The 12,433-nt window shown below is 24.9% G+C and overlaps 3 protein-coding genes across 4 annotated transcripts; 2 read left to right on the top strand and 1 right to left on the bottom strand.

The window, feature by feature from the left end:
• Positions 1–2: 2 nt before the first annotated feature.
• LOC122636928 (meiotic nuclear division protein 1 homolog) lies at positions 3–1,903 on the bottom strand. The gene is made up of 6 exons (XM_043828623.1): positions 1,771–1,903; positions 1,047–1,503; positions 872–977; positions 630–776; positions 430–563; positions 3–132 (listed from the first exon to the last, which is right to left on the bottom strand). The coding sequence occupies exons 2-6, from the start codon at positions 1,271–1,273 to the stop codon at positions 60–62; spliced, it is 687 nt and encodes a 228-aa protein (XP_043684558.1). The 5' UTR covers positions 1,274–1,503; positions 1,771–1,903; the 3' UTR covers positions 3–59.
• Positions 1,904–2,353: 450 nt separating this feature from the next.
• Positions 2,354–4,589, top strand: LOC122636918. Its single transcript, XM_043828608.1, has 2 exons — positions 2,354–3,259; positions 3,548–4,589. Exons 1-2 carry the CDS (start codon positions 2,504–2,506, stop codon positions 4,067–4,069), a joined length of 1,278 nt encoding a protein of 425 aa, XP_043684543.1. The 5' UTR covers positions 2,354–2,503; the 3' UTR covers positions 4,070–4,589.
• A 168-nt stretch (positions 4,590–4,757) lies between these two features.
• On the top strand, positions 4,758–8,677 carry LOC122636917 (Hermansky-Pudlak syndrome 5 protein homolog). Of its 2 annotated transcripts, none has more exons than XM_043828607.1 (6): positions 4,758–5,245; positions 5,442–5,552; positions 5,637–5,870; positions 5,998–7,854; positions 7,986–8,100; positions 8,171–8,313. In XM_043828607.1, exons 1-5 carry the CDS (start codon positions 5,159–5,161, stop codon positions 8,052–8,054), a joined length of 2,358 nt encoding a protein of 785 aa, XP_043684542.1. In that variant the 5' UTR covers positions 4,758–5,158; the 3' UTR covers positions 8,055–8,100; positions 8,171–8,313. The 2 variants fall into 2 exon arrangements, with proteins under 2 accessions (XP_043684542.1, XP_043684541.1); XM_043828606.1 differs by having other exon boundaries at positions 4,767–5,245; positions 5,998–7,907; positions 8,171–8,677.
• The last annotated feature ends 3,756 nt before the right edge of the window (positions 8,678–12,433 follow it).

A 12,433-nucleotide genomic window follows, 5' to 3' on the forward strand; every position in this document is an offset into this window, starting at 1 on the left:
TTCTCGTTCAAAGGTTATGTTTGTTTCTTTATATTCAGAGGTGAAAACCACTGAGTTAGTTAATAATTACGTTGCGCTTGATTACAAAGAGGGCGATAGTATCGACATATCATAAACCATTGTTTATGGTATCTACAATGATATTATGATCTTTGATATAAATATTTCCATATAAAGCTAAATGTATAAAATATGAAACTGTGATGACGTAATAAATATGCTTATGTATATCACTCAAAAAAAGCGTAATTTTTTAAATCGCACTTTTCAGATTTATAAATCGTAGGAAATGGTAAATGTTTTGAAAGAAATTCTTGTCGAATGATACGTAAATTTATATATATAAAAAAAAAAATTAAGAAAACATTTACTTTAATTACAAAAATATAAAAGTATAAATATTTGTTTTTTTAATATAATATACTTTACTCCTTATAATCCAAATCGTCAGAGATACTAAAATGTTTATTGAGATCTTGCTCTGATATATCAAATTTTCTCTTGCACCAACTTTGAATGGCAAAGATATTATCTGTCCATATATTGGTTACTTCTTTAAACATCTAATCAAAATCATTTAATTATTTTTTGAAAAGTTAATACATATGTTACATTTTATATTTTCTTACCTGTGCTTTCTCTGCCATTTTTGCAATTGCATCTGGATCTACATCACTAAGTTTAGCAATGTGACTTTTCAGTTCATTTTCTTTTTCTCTTAATTGTTGTATATCTTGTAACAAATTTCGCCTTTCTTCAGTATCTTCTCTACCAGTCTAAGTATTACGTTATGTAATGTAATCATTTAATCATCATTTTAAGCATTTAATGTATTTTACAAGTAACCATAAAATTTTATGTCACATTTTACCTGTTCTTTAATACATTCTTCTTTTAGTTTTTGAAGTTTGAATTCAGATTCAACTATTCTTTTACTTGCATGTGCTATTCTATTTTCTACAGCAGTTATATTCTCTCTAAAGTAATATATTTTCTTAAAAACGTTGTAATTAATATGTTTAATAAGCCTAATAAAATTTTCTTACCCAGGAAATGTCCAAAAATATATAGAAGTTCCAATTTTATCAGATCTAACTAGACCATCATCTACTAATGTTTGAAGAACATCTTTTACAGTTTGAGTAACAATACCTTTCTCCTTAGGTGCAATTTTTTCTAACTCCTTTAACGTAAAAAACTCTCTCCTCTCATAAAACAATTGAAGCATTCTCGCTCGCTTTTCATCAAGTGTTAGACCTTTTCTTTTAGACATTTTCTAAATTCTTTAAATTATACCAAGATAATTACACTATATACTTATTAAACTCCTTTTATAACAATTCAGCTATGAAATAATTCCTCTTATATTTAGACAAAACACTTCCTTTGGGAAGGAAATTTATAATTCGAGATCTAGATATAAGATATTTATTTCTACCGATATGTTGGAAACTTTACAGATCGAAGTGGATGACCTCATGAATTAAATATCATTTCTATAATCTGAAAAAGGAATATAATTAACAGCAATCAAAATTTAATTGAAATGATTTCATTATTCAAATGTTCAATACAATGGCGGTAAAAAGTTACGAATTAAGGTTACAAACAAACTCTTATATCTTAACTTCCTATAAATAAAGAATATAGATATATGTATATATATTATTGCGTTTCTAAAATTATATATATTCTTTTCCATATATTAATAATTAAATAGAAACAAATTAATACGTAAATAATATTCGAAAATGTCACTTGATCACTTACCAATGTTCCTGTTACGTTTAATTCAATTAGGCGGGAATAAAAATAATTTGCGTTGTGTTTAAACTACGTAAAAGATTCTCCCTTAATTTTATAGACATTTATAGATTAAAATACATATAAATTATATATCGCTCACCTTATCACCTTATTTAATATACGATAAAGATATGTTTATTATAAATTTATTATGTTTACTTTTTTTCATAGACGTTTCTTCTATGTTATACTCACTCAATGATCATATCTAACAATCAAAATAAACAAATATATCCTCTATCTAATCTTCATATGATCGCAGTCACATACGATTGAAAATATGTTTGAAAATACTTAACATTCGCAGAAATCTTTCGATATATAGAAAAGATATTTCTTTCGTAATAATAAGTAAAAACCTTTAATATATTTCTATGTACAATTAATTAAATTATTAATCTTAATAGCTCGTTATATCGGCATATCTATTTAAAATAAAAATATTATCGATATATATGAATTGTGATATTACGTCGTCGAATAAATTTGACCTCCAAATATTTATTGTCTCATAAAGAATTTTCTAACAGTTCACCTTGTCTTCTTGTATCTACATTGTATCCGTGTACCTCCAAGTGTGAAAGAACTCTCTGTGAAACTATAATATTCAAATCGAAAAAATATTTCTTCGGTGTATTTAAAAATTTTTCATTTTTCTGTGTTCACTGTTAAATAGAAAATATAATTCATCGAAATAATGTCCTCGATAGAAAAACATTCGAAATCTGTGTCGAATATGATCGACAGGATTGACTCGAATAAAAACGAAACAAGAAATTATAGAACGTGTTATTCGTCCGACGATTTAGATTCAGAGAAAAACATTGAAAGCAGTCCTTCGGTTAACACAGGAAAATCGAAAAATTTTGTAATGAAATTAATCGGGAACTTCGAAAAAAGAAACAATAAAAGTAGTGATCATATAAAGAATACAAATACAAAATTTTTACGAAGATCTTTCATGAGAATTCCGTTACCAAGGATCAATTCGTATTATCGCAATACACATAACAATTTTAATCTGCCAGAACCGATATTGGATAATAAAAATGAGAGATTATCAAACGTGAAAAATATTCGATCGGAAATATACCTAAAAACGTTTGAGAATGATATTACAACCGTTAACGATTCTAATTTACTTACCGAATCATCGTCATCTAATCTCCGATTGGTCGATAATAACGCCAAAGAAAAATGGACGACTACGAACAAACGATGGAGCGATACTATAAACGAAGAAAAAATCAATCAAAAGAAATCTGTCAAAGGAGTTTTAAGTTATTTGATCAGATGGAGAAAACATAGCGATGAAAAAAGATCTCAACGTTCTCGATCTTGTGATAAATCAGAAATGCATTATGATATATTGTCTTCTGCACCAATTATACCAAGAGCACGTTCTTTACAAACTGTTGTTATTAATAATACTAAGGATAAAAATAATACAAATGTGAGATATATAAATATATGTTATTATTAATACGTAGAAAGATTTTTATTATTGTTTTGTTACGATTAATAACCTTTATTATAATTTTAATATACGTTAACAGTTAAATATCAAAAGTTCCTAGGAAGAAAAAAAATAACAATTAACCTAAAAAGTCTTGAAAAAGGATAATTGATTTTTAATGTCACTTAGGAACTTTTGATCTATCTTGTTTACAATAATATATTACATACACAAATATATGCAATAATATATATCAATTATTATATATTATTATTATAATTGCAGTTAAATCGAAGTGCAACGATTCGACCGTTTTATGGTATTAAAAGAAATCAGATGGCATCAAAGAAATTTCTCGAATCCTTTCATTCGATAAAGATAAATCCCCGTAAGGAAGATTCCGGTTATGGTTCTGGAACATTGTCGATCGGAGAATCCAACGAAAATCTTGTCAAACCGTCGGCGGTTCGAGAAATGTCTAAAAAGCTTACGTTTATACCTGAACAACATCAACATCAACAAACTTGTAATCAAAAAAACCATATAGATCTTTATAGACAAGTTTTAAGTCATTGCAAGAGAGATAGGAATTCTTACCAAAGAAAATCCTTTGTCCATGACGAGTTAAATGAAGCCGTAAAGAAAAGATTTAATGATATATCGAATGAAAATATTATTTATACTCAGTCGATAAATCATAAATTAAAACACGATTACTCGTCGGTATACATTAACAAAATCCCTGTTAATACGGAATATGAAAATACTCTGAATATTTCTCGTCCTTTGCAATCAGATCAATTATAGAAATCCTTAACTAAGAAAAAAAAAAAGAAAAAAGAAAAAAAAAGAAGAAATATATATATATTATGCATGTAAATAACAAACATAATACGATTTAATATTTTAAGAAACAACAAACAGTATTATAGAGACATTTATTATCTACATACATACATATATCTGAATCGGATGAAAAATTCATCTCTGTTTTCTTTTTTTTAAAATACTTTGACAAAATTATTCTATTTAAACAAGTGACACACATTGTATGTAAATATCGCGACGAATTTCACGTACGACTAATCACGTTAGAAAGTATTCTAACCTATCATTATATTGGTAAAAATTATCGAATTTTGTATTACAGGTATTTTTTAACATGTTATATAACTTTTAACATTAAATTATTTTTTTGTTATTTTATTCTGGAATGTCTGAACTCGTAAGACATGTGTAATTAAACATACGTAATTCTTGGATTTTCTTATTAATTTTGTAATAATTTAAAATATAAAATAAAATAAAATATAACTCTATTGATAAAGGATTTTTATTTATTTTTTATATTTAAATTCTTATAACTTCTTTTTTAAACGTTTTTACTTTGCTGTGTTCTTTGCTAGTGTTCAATCATATATATATATATATATATATAATGTGTGCTTTGTGTATGTACGTATTTGTGTACTTACATATATTCAATCATAATCTACGACTTTGAACCGATGACATCAAGGCCGTTTATCCTGGTTTTATAATCGTTTACGCGAATAATAAGTCCAGCCGTAATTCTTGATCGAATTTAATAAATAAGATCTCATTTTAAAGATGAAAATTTAAGCGAGGATATGCCTTTCTTGAACTTTGCGGCAAAAGAGAAAAAGTTCTAATTTTGACTACGGATTTTCATGTAAACTAAAGTAGTTCGTATTTTGTCCGTACCTATCGCTGATGTCACATACGCTACGAGTAAAAGATGTTGAATAGTTTTAAACGTATATGATATATAGATAAGAGTGAATTTGTGTTCTTAAACGAAATCAAATAATTTTTCTTTTTTTTTCTAATTCACACTTCTAATATCGAAAACATTAACAGCGCATTATTTAGATTATGCAGGAATTTCCTCACATATTGTCGGAATGCGAAGAAATAAATCAAGTATTACACAAGCCCATAAACTCGACACAAAGAATTAAGGTAATGTAATGTTTAAAATAATAAATGAGAATGAAATGTAATAATATTCTATTGATACGAACGGTTTTTGTATTATTACAACATTATATACAATAATTGGCCTTCATTGTTTATATGTAAGAGGTTAGGTGTATATCTTATGATATTTTTCATTTGATCATTAAAAGGAATTTATATACAATTTAATATTTTGCAGTATACATGCCTTAATGTTTCACAAAATTATATTATACTTGGATCAACTAGTGGAAGTATCTATCTCTTTAACAGAGAACCATGTACTTTTCGACAATTAATACCTTTATCGGTAAAGTTTAACAATATTTGGTATCTATTAATTTTTTGAATATATTATCAATGACTACGTAATGTTTTTTCATATTTTATCTAGGAAGGCATAGTATCACATGTTTTGATATCACCTGATGAAAAAATCATAGCATTAGCTACAACTCGTGGAATTGTTTGTGTTGTTACTTTAAAACCAACTATAAAATTAATTGCTACATCGAATGAACATGCTTATGAAAAGATTATGTGCCTCTGTTGGAATGATAATAGTTCTGAAATATACATTGGTGATGGTACTGGCAAAGTTTCTGCTATTGTATTATCTGTTTTCACAGTAAGTTTTTTATTTATCTACAATTGATTTATAAACACTTGTATGTAATTAAAGAGATATTTATTTGTAATATTTAAAAATTTGAATTCATTTGTTTGTATGATATAGCTAATTTGGCTTGTTTCAGATAAATGGAATGTTTCAGTCACCATCTTGTACATTAATGAATCTAGATTCCAGTATTGTACAATTAAATTTTTCTTTGCCTCTTTTATTGATATCAACTTTGACACGCTGTTATATATGTGATACAGTTCATGAACAATATAAACAAATAGGTAACAAAGCAAGAAATGGAGAATTTGGTGCATGTTTCTATAAAATGCAAATCGATAAAAATGTTAAAACTTCGACTATTAAAAAGGAGCAAGATATGACTAAAAAGAAAAGTTCGTTTAGTCTTATTTCAGAAAGTAATAGTAATATACCAGAATCTATTTCTCCAAAAATATTCTGTGCCCGACCTGGTTCAAGATTTTGGGAAATATCTGCGAATGGTGTAGTTTTAAAAACTCATCAATTTAAGGAATTATTAGCAATACCACCTATGAAAATACATAAAGTAACTAAACAAGAGTTAGAACAAAGACAATATGTTAATCATTCATGGACTTCACAATCGATCAACTTTCCTCAATTATTTGTGATTGCTTCGAAGTATTTATTTTCTTATACATCTAATGGCTTATATATTCTTGATCTTGTGAATCCAAATGTAATACTATGGAGTAATGAATTTTCAAACATTACAATGGTAGATGTCATAGAAAATAAAATATATTTGATGATCTCTGATAATGAATTTCATTGTTTAACACTTTATACGCTTGATGCATTAATATTGCACTTGTATTATACTAACCAGTATTACAATTGCCTAGAAACTTGTATTACATACAAATCGCAACTATCGAAATTAATTAATGATAAACATATCAATGACATCTATGATATTGAAAGTAATCAACGAAAATTGGAGAATGATGAGATATCAGTATTACTGCAACCATTAATTTCTATACTGAAATCAAATTTAAATCCTAGTCCTATTAAATTAGATTCGGGTATTGTCGTAGTTAATTCAGGAAACTTGAAACAAAAATTTAACGAAGATCAACAAAATAAATTGACACATCAAATTTGTTCATCTACCGAATCTATTCAAATATCCTCTGTACAAAATACATGTTCGGATATTAAAAATATATTAGAATTAAACAGTAATTTATCATCTACATTAGATGAAAATTTAATAAGAAAGATACAAATTGATTTAGAACCAATATGTACATTATCTAGCAGCATAAAAACCTCAATGACTGAAAAAGAGATGGAAAAGTTTATTCTTGAGATACGTAAAAAAATGGACAATATCGAACGTCTATACAAAACTTTACCTCAATTTAAAGATTTGGCATGTGATATAATAGATAATGCCAAAATTAATTTTACCAAAACATTTTTAACAAATGTATCAATAGAGTTATTACGTTCTACAATGAATATGATTATTATAGATCATTTTATGGGTGCTTTCATTCTTATAAATTCATCTAATTATAAGGAATGTACCTGTGGTTTTCCATTTCCAATAGATCAAATAAAAGAGCCAAGCTTCTTAGAGATTGGCAAAATTCTTTTACAAAAACTTGTAAATAGAAGTACAGAAAAATGTATAAATTTATGTAATAGAGTACCTTATATGTGGAGAGAATATACATCTTTGTATATAAAACAACAATATGCTATAGAAGACATACTACGTCAATGCCTTTTAACTCAAGATAGTGTTACATTGTCAATTATTTTACCTATATTAGATACGAATCAGTGGAAATTAATTACAATATATTTAAAAAAAATGGATGACAAAAAATGTCTCTTTTGTGAAAAATTAATAACATTAGAAACAAATGTCTCTTCAATAAATTGGAACAGAGTAATATTTGAAGTTATGAAAAAGGATGGCCCAGATATAGCTATGGTATTTTTAAAAAAATTAGAAGTATTATTTCCTCTCAAATCACTTGATAAAAGGTGTGTGATGATATTATTCAACTAAAATTTTTTATTTCTTATATAATTATAATTTAAATATCTTTCTTCTTTCCACAGTATATTTCAGTCGTTTATATTCACGAAAATTTTACATCAACATGGTTTGCAATTTGCAGTAGATTTTAAATGCAATTCCAATATATATGGATATAATACAATGTGCTCCACCAAGGTAATTAAGTTTCATTATTTGATGTAACATATTATAGTAATACATATAAATATAATCACTTCTTTTACAGATTCGAGATCAATTAATAAAGGTATTAAAAAAAGATATAGCTCAATTTGATAACAAAAATATATTAAGCACTGGTGCTCATCATTGGGGAATGCAATATAAATCTAAAAATAAGTCATCAACATGTCCATGTTGTACTCTTTCTCTCCAAACATCAGTTCTTTTAGACAATAATGGTATAGCAATCTTCCCCTGTGGTCATACATATCATGTAAATTGTATGATAGAAAAAAAACTCACTAAATGTAATCTTCATTGATGAAGTATATATATATATATAAAAAAAAATAAGTAAAATAAAAAATATATATATATGTAAAATATTGAAAGAGAACTTTTTGTACATTCTATCAAATATTGTGGTGCTGAAATAATTAATAACAGCACATGCATTATAGTAGTAGATCATACAAAATGTATATACTCTTTGTACTTAAAAGATTGTCCAAAAAGACTGTATATCATAATATGTTTATTATAATTTAATATAACCATTTTTTTGTTTGTATTATGTTGTTCTTTCTGAAAAATCTATCTTACATATTTACATAATATCTGACATTTCATATAATAAAAACTATTCACATTTTTCATATTTTCTATAATAATAAATATTATATATATTTCATAATCATCACAAATACATCAGTCTTTCTTTTTTCTAAGATTGCTTACAGTGCAGGATTTGAGAATTACATATTTTATTATTTTATTCTAAGATATTATTAATTCTTTTAAACTTACCTTACTCAATGCTATTGTCTCTTATATGATATTTAGAAAGAAAAATATTAGAATAAAGGCAAAATCCTGTAAATTATTTCATATAGTGTTTACTTAATTTAATTTTCAATTTGAATAATCTAATAAAAATATTTTAATTTGTTTTTCTCAAATTCACTTCATTCGATATAGCACTGTCATTAATATGATCCGTTTTTATACATCTACTTTGAATACTATTACATTAGATAATTATTTAAACATGGTTCAATTATTAACATAATTGCTAGAACGCAATCTCTATATACAGCAATGCATTATACAAAATAAACAAAAAAAATTTGTTGTATAAAGAATAAAAATATTAACATTTTTTATATATAGCTGCACTTATTTATAATTGCAACAATTAAATTTTTTTATGCAAGTAAAACACTTCGTTTATGTGAAACTTCTTAAAATTAATTAATATATAAAATATATCAGATTATTTTGTATGTAAAACTTTAACATTAGAGCTTAATACTGTCATTCTACAAGATCAAAATTGACTAGAAAATTAAATCTGTAGTTTACTTTTTTGAGACTTACTTAATACTATAACACATCATACACTTACATAATAAAAAAATATTCGTAATAAGAACGATATTTTACATCCCATTCCTTTTTCCATTATAATATGACAAAAGAAAACATTGCTTATTCATTTTATATGCAAAAGAAATATGTTTCTCACTAGAATGGGAAGATTTAAATTACCGTTATATAGTGTATAATATTCTCATGCATAATTTGTGCGTATTATTCTGTGTATCATTATTTTTCTTCAAATAATATCAATTATAGCATCGTTGTTCTTTATTGTGGTCTGTTTTATTATAATAAATATAATGAATTAAAAATTCTAAATATGGAACTTTGATAAAATAAAACAAATATAGAGTGATTAACAAATAGCAGACCACAAGCAAAAACTATGTCATTATTAATAAAATATATGATATGTATATGTATATTTACACAAAGAGCGATTGTGATACTTAAGTTTACAATATAAGAATGGAATATACTATAACTTTTTTTTATCACTACATTGTCATTCAATGCATTTAAAACTAATTATAAATTAAACAGAGCTGCTTTTGATATGTAACTTACCCTTAATTCCACATACAATTGTCCAGTGAAACTACACTGGAAAACTATTAAATTTATCTAATGAGAAATGTGTATGTATATATACAAAAAAATTAAAAATTCTTTAAAGAGAATCGGAAAAATGCGATATTGTATGATGGCATAATGATTGCAGCTGAGAAAAGTTGTGTAATTACATCTTAATAATAGCATAATATGCACATATCAAATAAAAAGTATATATAGAGAGAAATAGATATAGAAATGTGAAGAATGAATGTGATTTGAATAAAGAAGTACTACTTTGAAAAAAATGCGCATAATATGCAATTTTCTATGTATGTGAATTCATTAATTTGTTGGCGATAATATAATACTCTTTCAAAATAATATTATACAATTCTATTCATACATTAGTCTGGACTAAATTATCACACGTGCATTACTATAGTCCAACATATGTGTTTATGTAATTAATAACTTTTAAAACTGTCTTTATATAGGAAAAAATTTTTCAAATTTTTTATATATTGCAAGCGCACGTATTAATATATACTTATAAATATAAATCTAATAAATATATATCTTTCATACAATTCATAGAATGAAATATATAATTGAAGAATTGCATTAATAATTAAATAGAATATGTATATTTATATATACACACATATATATATATATATATGTATATATGTATATATATATATAGTCATCATAATGATTTTACCATGCACTAAATATTTTTATTTCATTTATGGAAGATAAAAAAATATGAACCTATTCAGAAATATTGAAAATACTTAGACATATCTTCTAGATATATTGCATGACGAATAGTACTAGGTAAAATCAGGAATATAAACAAATTTGTGTAGCATAGTATTATATACTTATTGACTTCATAGAAGTTAATTGAAAGCTTGCAATATTTATAATGCTTATATATTGCAGAAATCTTAAATACATAACACATATGAGTCTTCTAATACAATCAGTATTTAAACCAAATGTTAAGAAATGTGATGTTTTATAAAACATTTTTAGAGAAAAAAATGAAAATTATGTTTATCATATTATTGTTCTTAACAAAAATATTAATATCAACTTAATTGAAATATTATTACATTCTTGTTTTAATTTTAGAAACTGTAAGATGTGAAAAGTTAAATGTATCTGAATTATCATATAATATTGTATTTTAAATTTTCTTCAACTATATTATATCATTATTAATATATATCATTTCTTTGAAAAATAAGATTATCCAAAATTTGTTACAGATTTAAGCAATATGTTGTATAAAATTAAGCATTTCTTAAATTCATATATGAAATATTAAATTATTATAATTTCTTTGTATTAAATATACTACTAGTAGTAGTTAGTTATCAAAAACAGTAAGAAAGTTTAATTTAATAAAAAGGAAGAGCGAAATATTCGTATAAATGTTTAAAGTTCATTTTATAGACTTTTTTTTTTCTTGTTTTCTTTTTCCCTAATGATTTTATCTATAAAGGCACTGATAATTAGTGAAGCTTAAGGCAAAAATTTTCTTTTGTTTTTTTCTCCTTTGTTGCTGAAGAATGTCTGTTAAATTTGATAGCTTTAAAGCTACTGATATGTTGTCATTTGATTATTATATACTCATAGTCAAATTGCCTCTCACGCAAACAAGTTTTTAATTAAGTACAATATAAATTGAACTTTCATTATTTTTTCATTTATATAAATTAAAATAGCTTGGACAATTAGACTATCAGTACCTCATGCATGATTTTCTACTTAATTTTAAAAATATGTAGTCTATATACTATATACTGAACAGCACATCAATAAGTGGCTATAAATGAAAGTGTGACATGCATTCATTACATATCTTTTTTAAATTGTAACATAAAAGGTCAGGATACTGTTGGTTGGTGTGTTTACAGGATTAATTACACTCGTTTAATACTTTGTGAGAATCTTACATTCATTAATTGCAGAAAGAAATATATATATACATACGTAATATATATACATATGTACATATATATATACACACACATATATATATACACATATATATATCGAAGAAAAACATTTATATTTTATATTAATACAGATGTGTATAAAACAACACATTATATAATACGAAATAGAAGATAAATTCTCACAAAGTTAAAATATTGCGACACATGTGCATAAAATGCCTTAAACAGCATAATATATCTAATAAAGTATATAGTTGATTTTTCTTAAAATGAAAAGATCAATTGTCGTTATATAAGATATATATCTTCTCGTTATTACTAAAAAGTTGAAGTTTCTTTTTGTAAGATATGCAAGATAATGTATAACGTGTGCTGTATATATTCGTATTAAGGCAATAGTTAATATAAAAATCAATCTCTCTTAG

The sequence above is a fragment of the Vespula pensylvanica genome, chromosome 24 (assembly GCF_014466175.1).
Source record: "Vespula pensylvanica isolate Volc-1 chromosome 24, ASM1446617v1, whole genome shotgun sequence".
Taxonomy (NCBI): Eukaryota; Metazoa; Arthropoda; class Insecta; order Hymenoptera; family Vespidae; genus Vespula; species Vespula pensylvanica.

What these genes read in the sequence shown, in the direction of transcription:
- LOC122636928 (XM_043828623.1), bottom strand. Translation starts at nt 1,273, where the DNA reads ATGTCTAAAAGAAAAGGTCTAACACTTGATGAAAAGCGAGCGAGAATG. An exon ending in AAATGGCAGAGAAAGCACAG is followed by an intron (nt 564 to 629) that starts GTAAGAAAATAT and finishes GATTTTGATTAG; the next exon opens with ATGTTTAAAGAAGTAACCAA. An exon ending in GACGATTTGGATTATAAGGA is followed by an intron (nt 133 to 429) that starts GTAAAGTATATT and finishes ATATCATTGTAG; the next exon opens with ATACCATAAACAATGGTTTA.
- LOC122636918 (XM_043828608.1), top strand. Translation starts at nt 2,504, where the DNA reads ATGTCCTCGATAGAAAAACATTCGAAATCTGTGTCGAATATGATCGAC. An exon ending in AGGATAAAAATAATACAAAT is followed by an intron (nt 3,260 to 3,547) that starts GTGAGATATATA and finishes TTATAATTGCAG; the next exon opens with TTAAATCGAAGTGCAACGAT.
- LOC122636917 (XM_043828606.1), top strand. Translation starts at nt 5,159, where the DNA reads ATGCAGGAATTTCCTCACATATTGTCGGAATGCGAAGAAATAAATCAA. An exon ending in ACTCGACACAAAGAATTAAG is followed by an intron (nt 5,246 to 5,441) that starts GTAATGTAATGT and finishes AATATTTTGCAG; the next exon opens with TATACATGCCTTAATGTTTC. An exon ending in CTCAAATCACTTGATAAAAG is followed by an intron (nt 7,908 to 7,985) that starts GTGTGTGATGAT and finishes TTCTTTCCACAG; the next exon opens with TATATTTCAGTCGTTTATAT.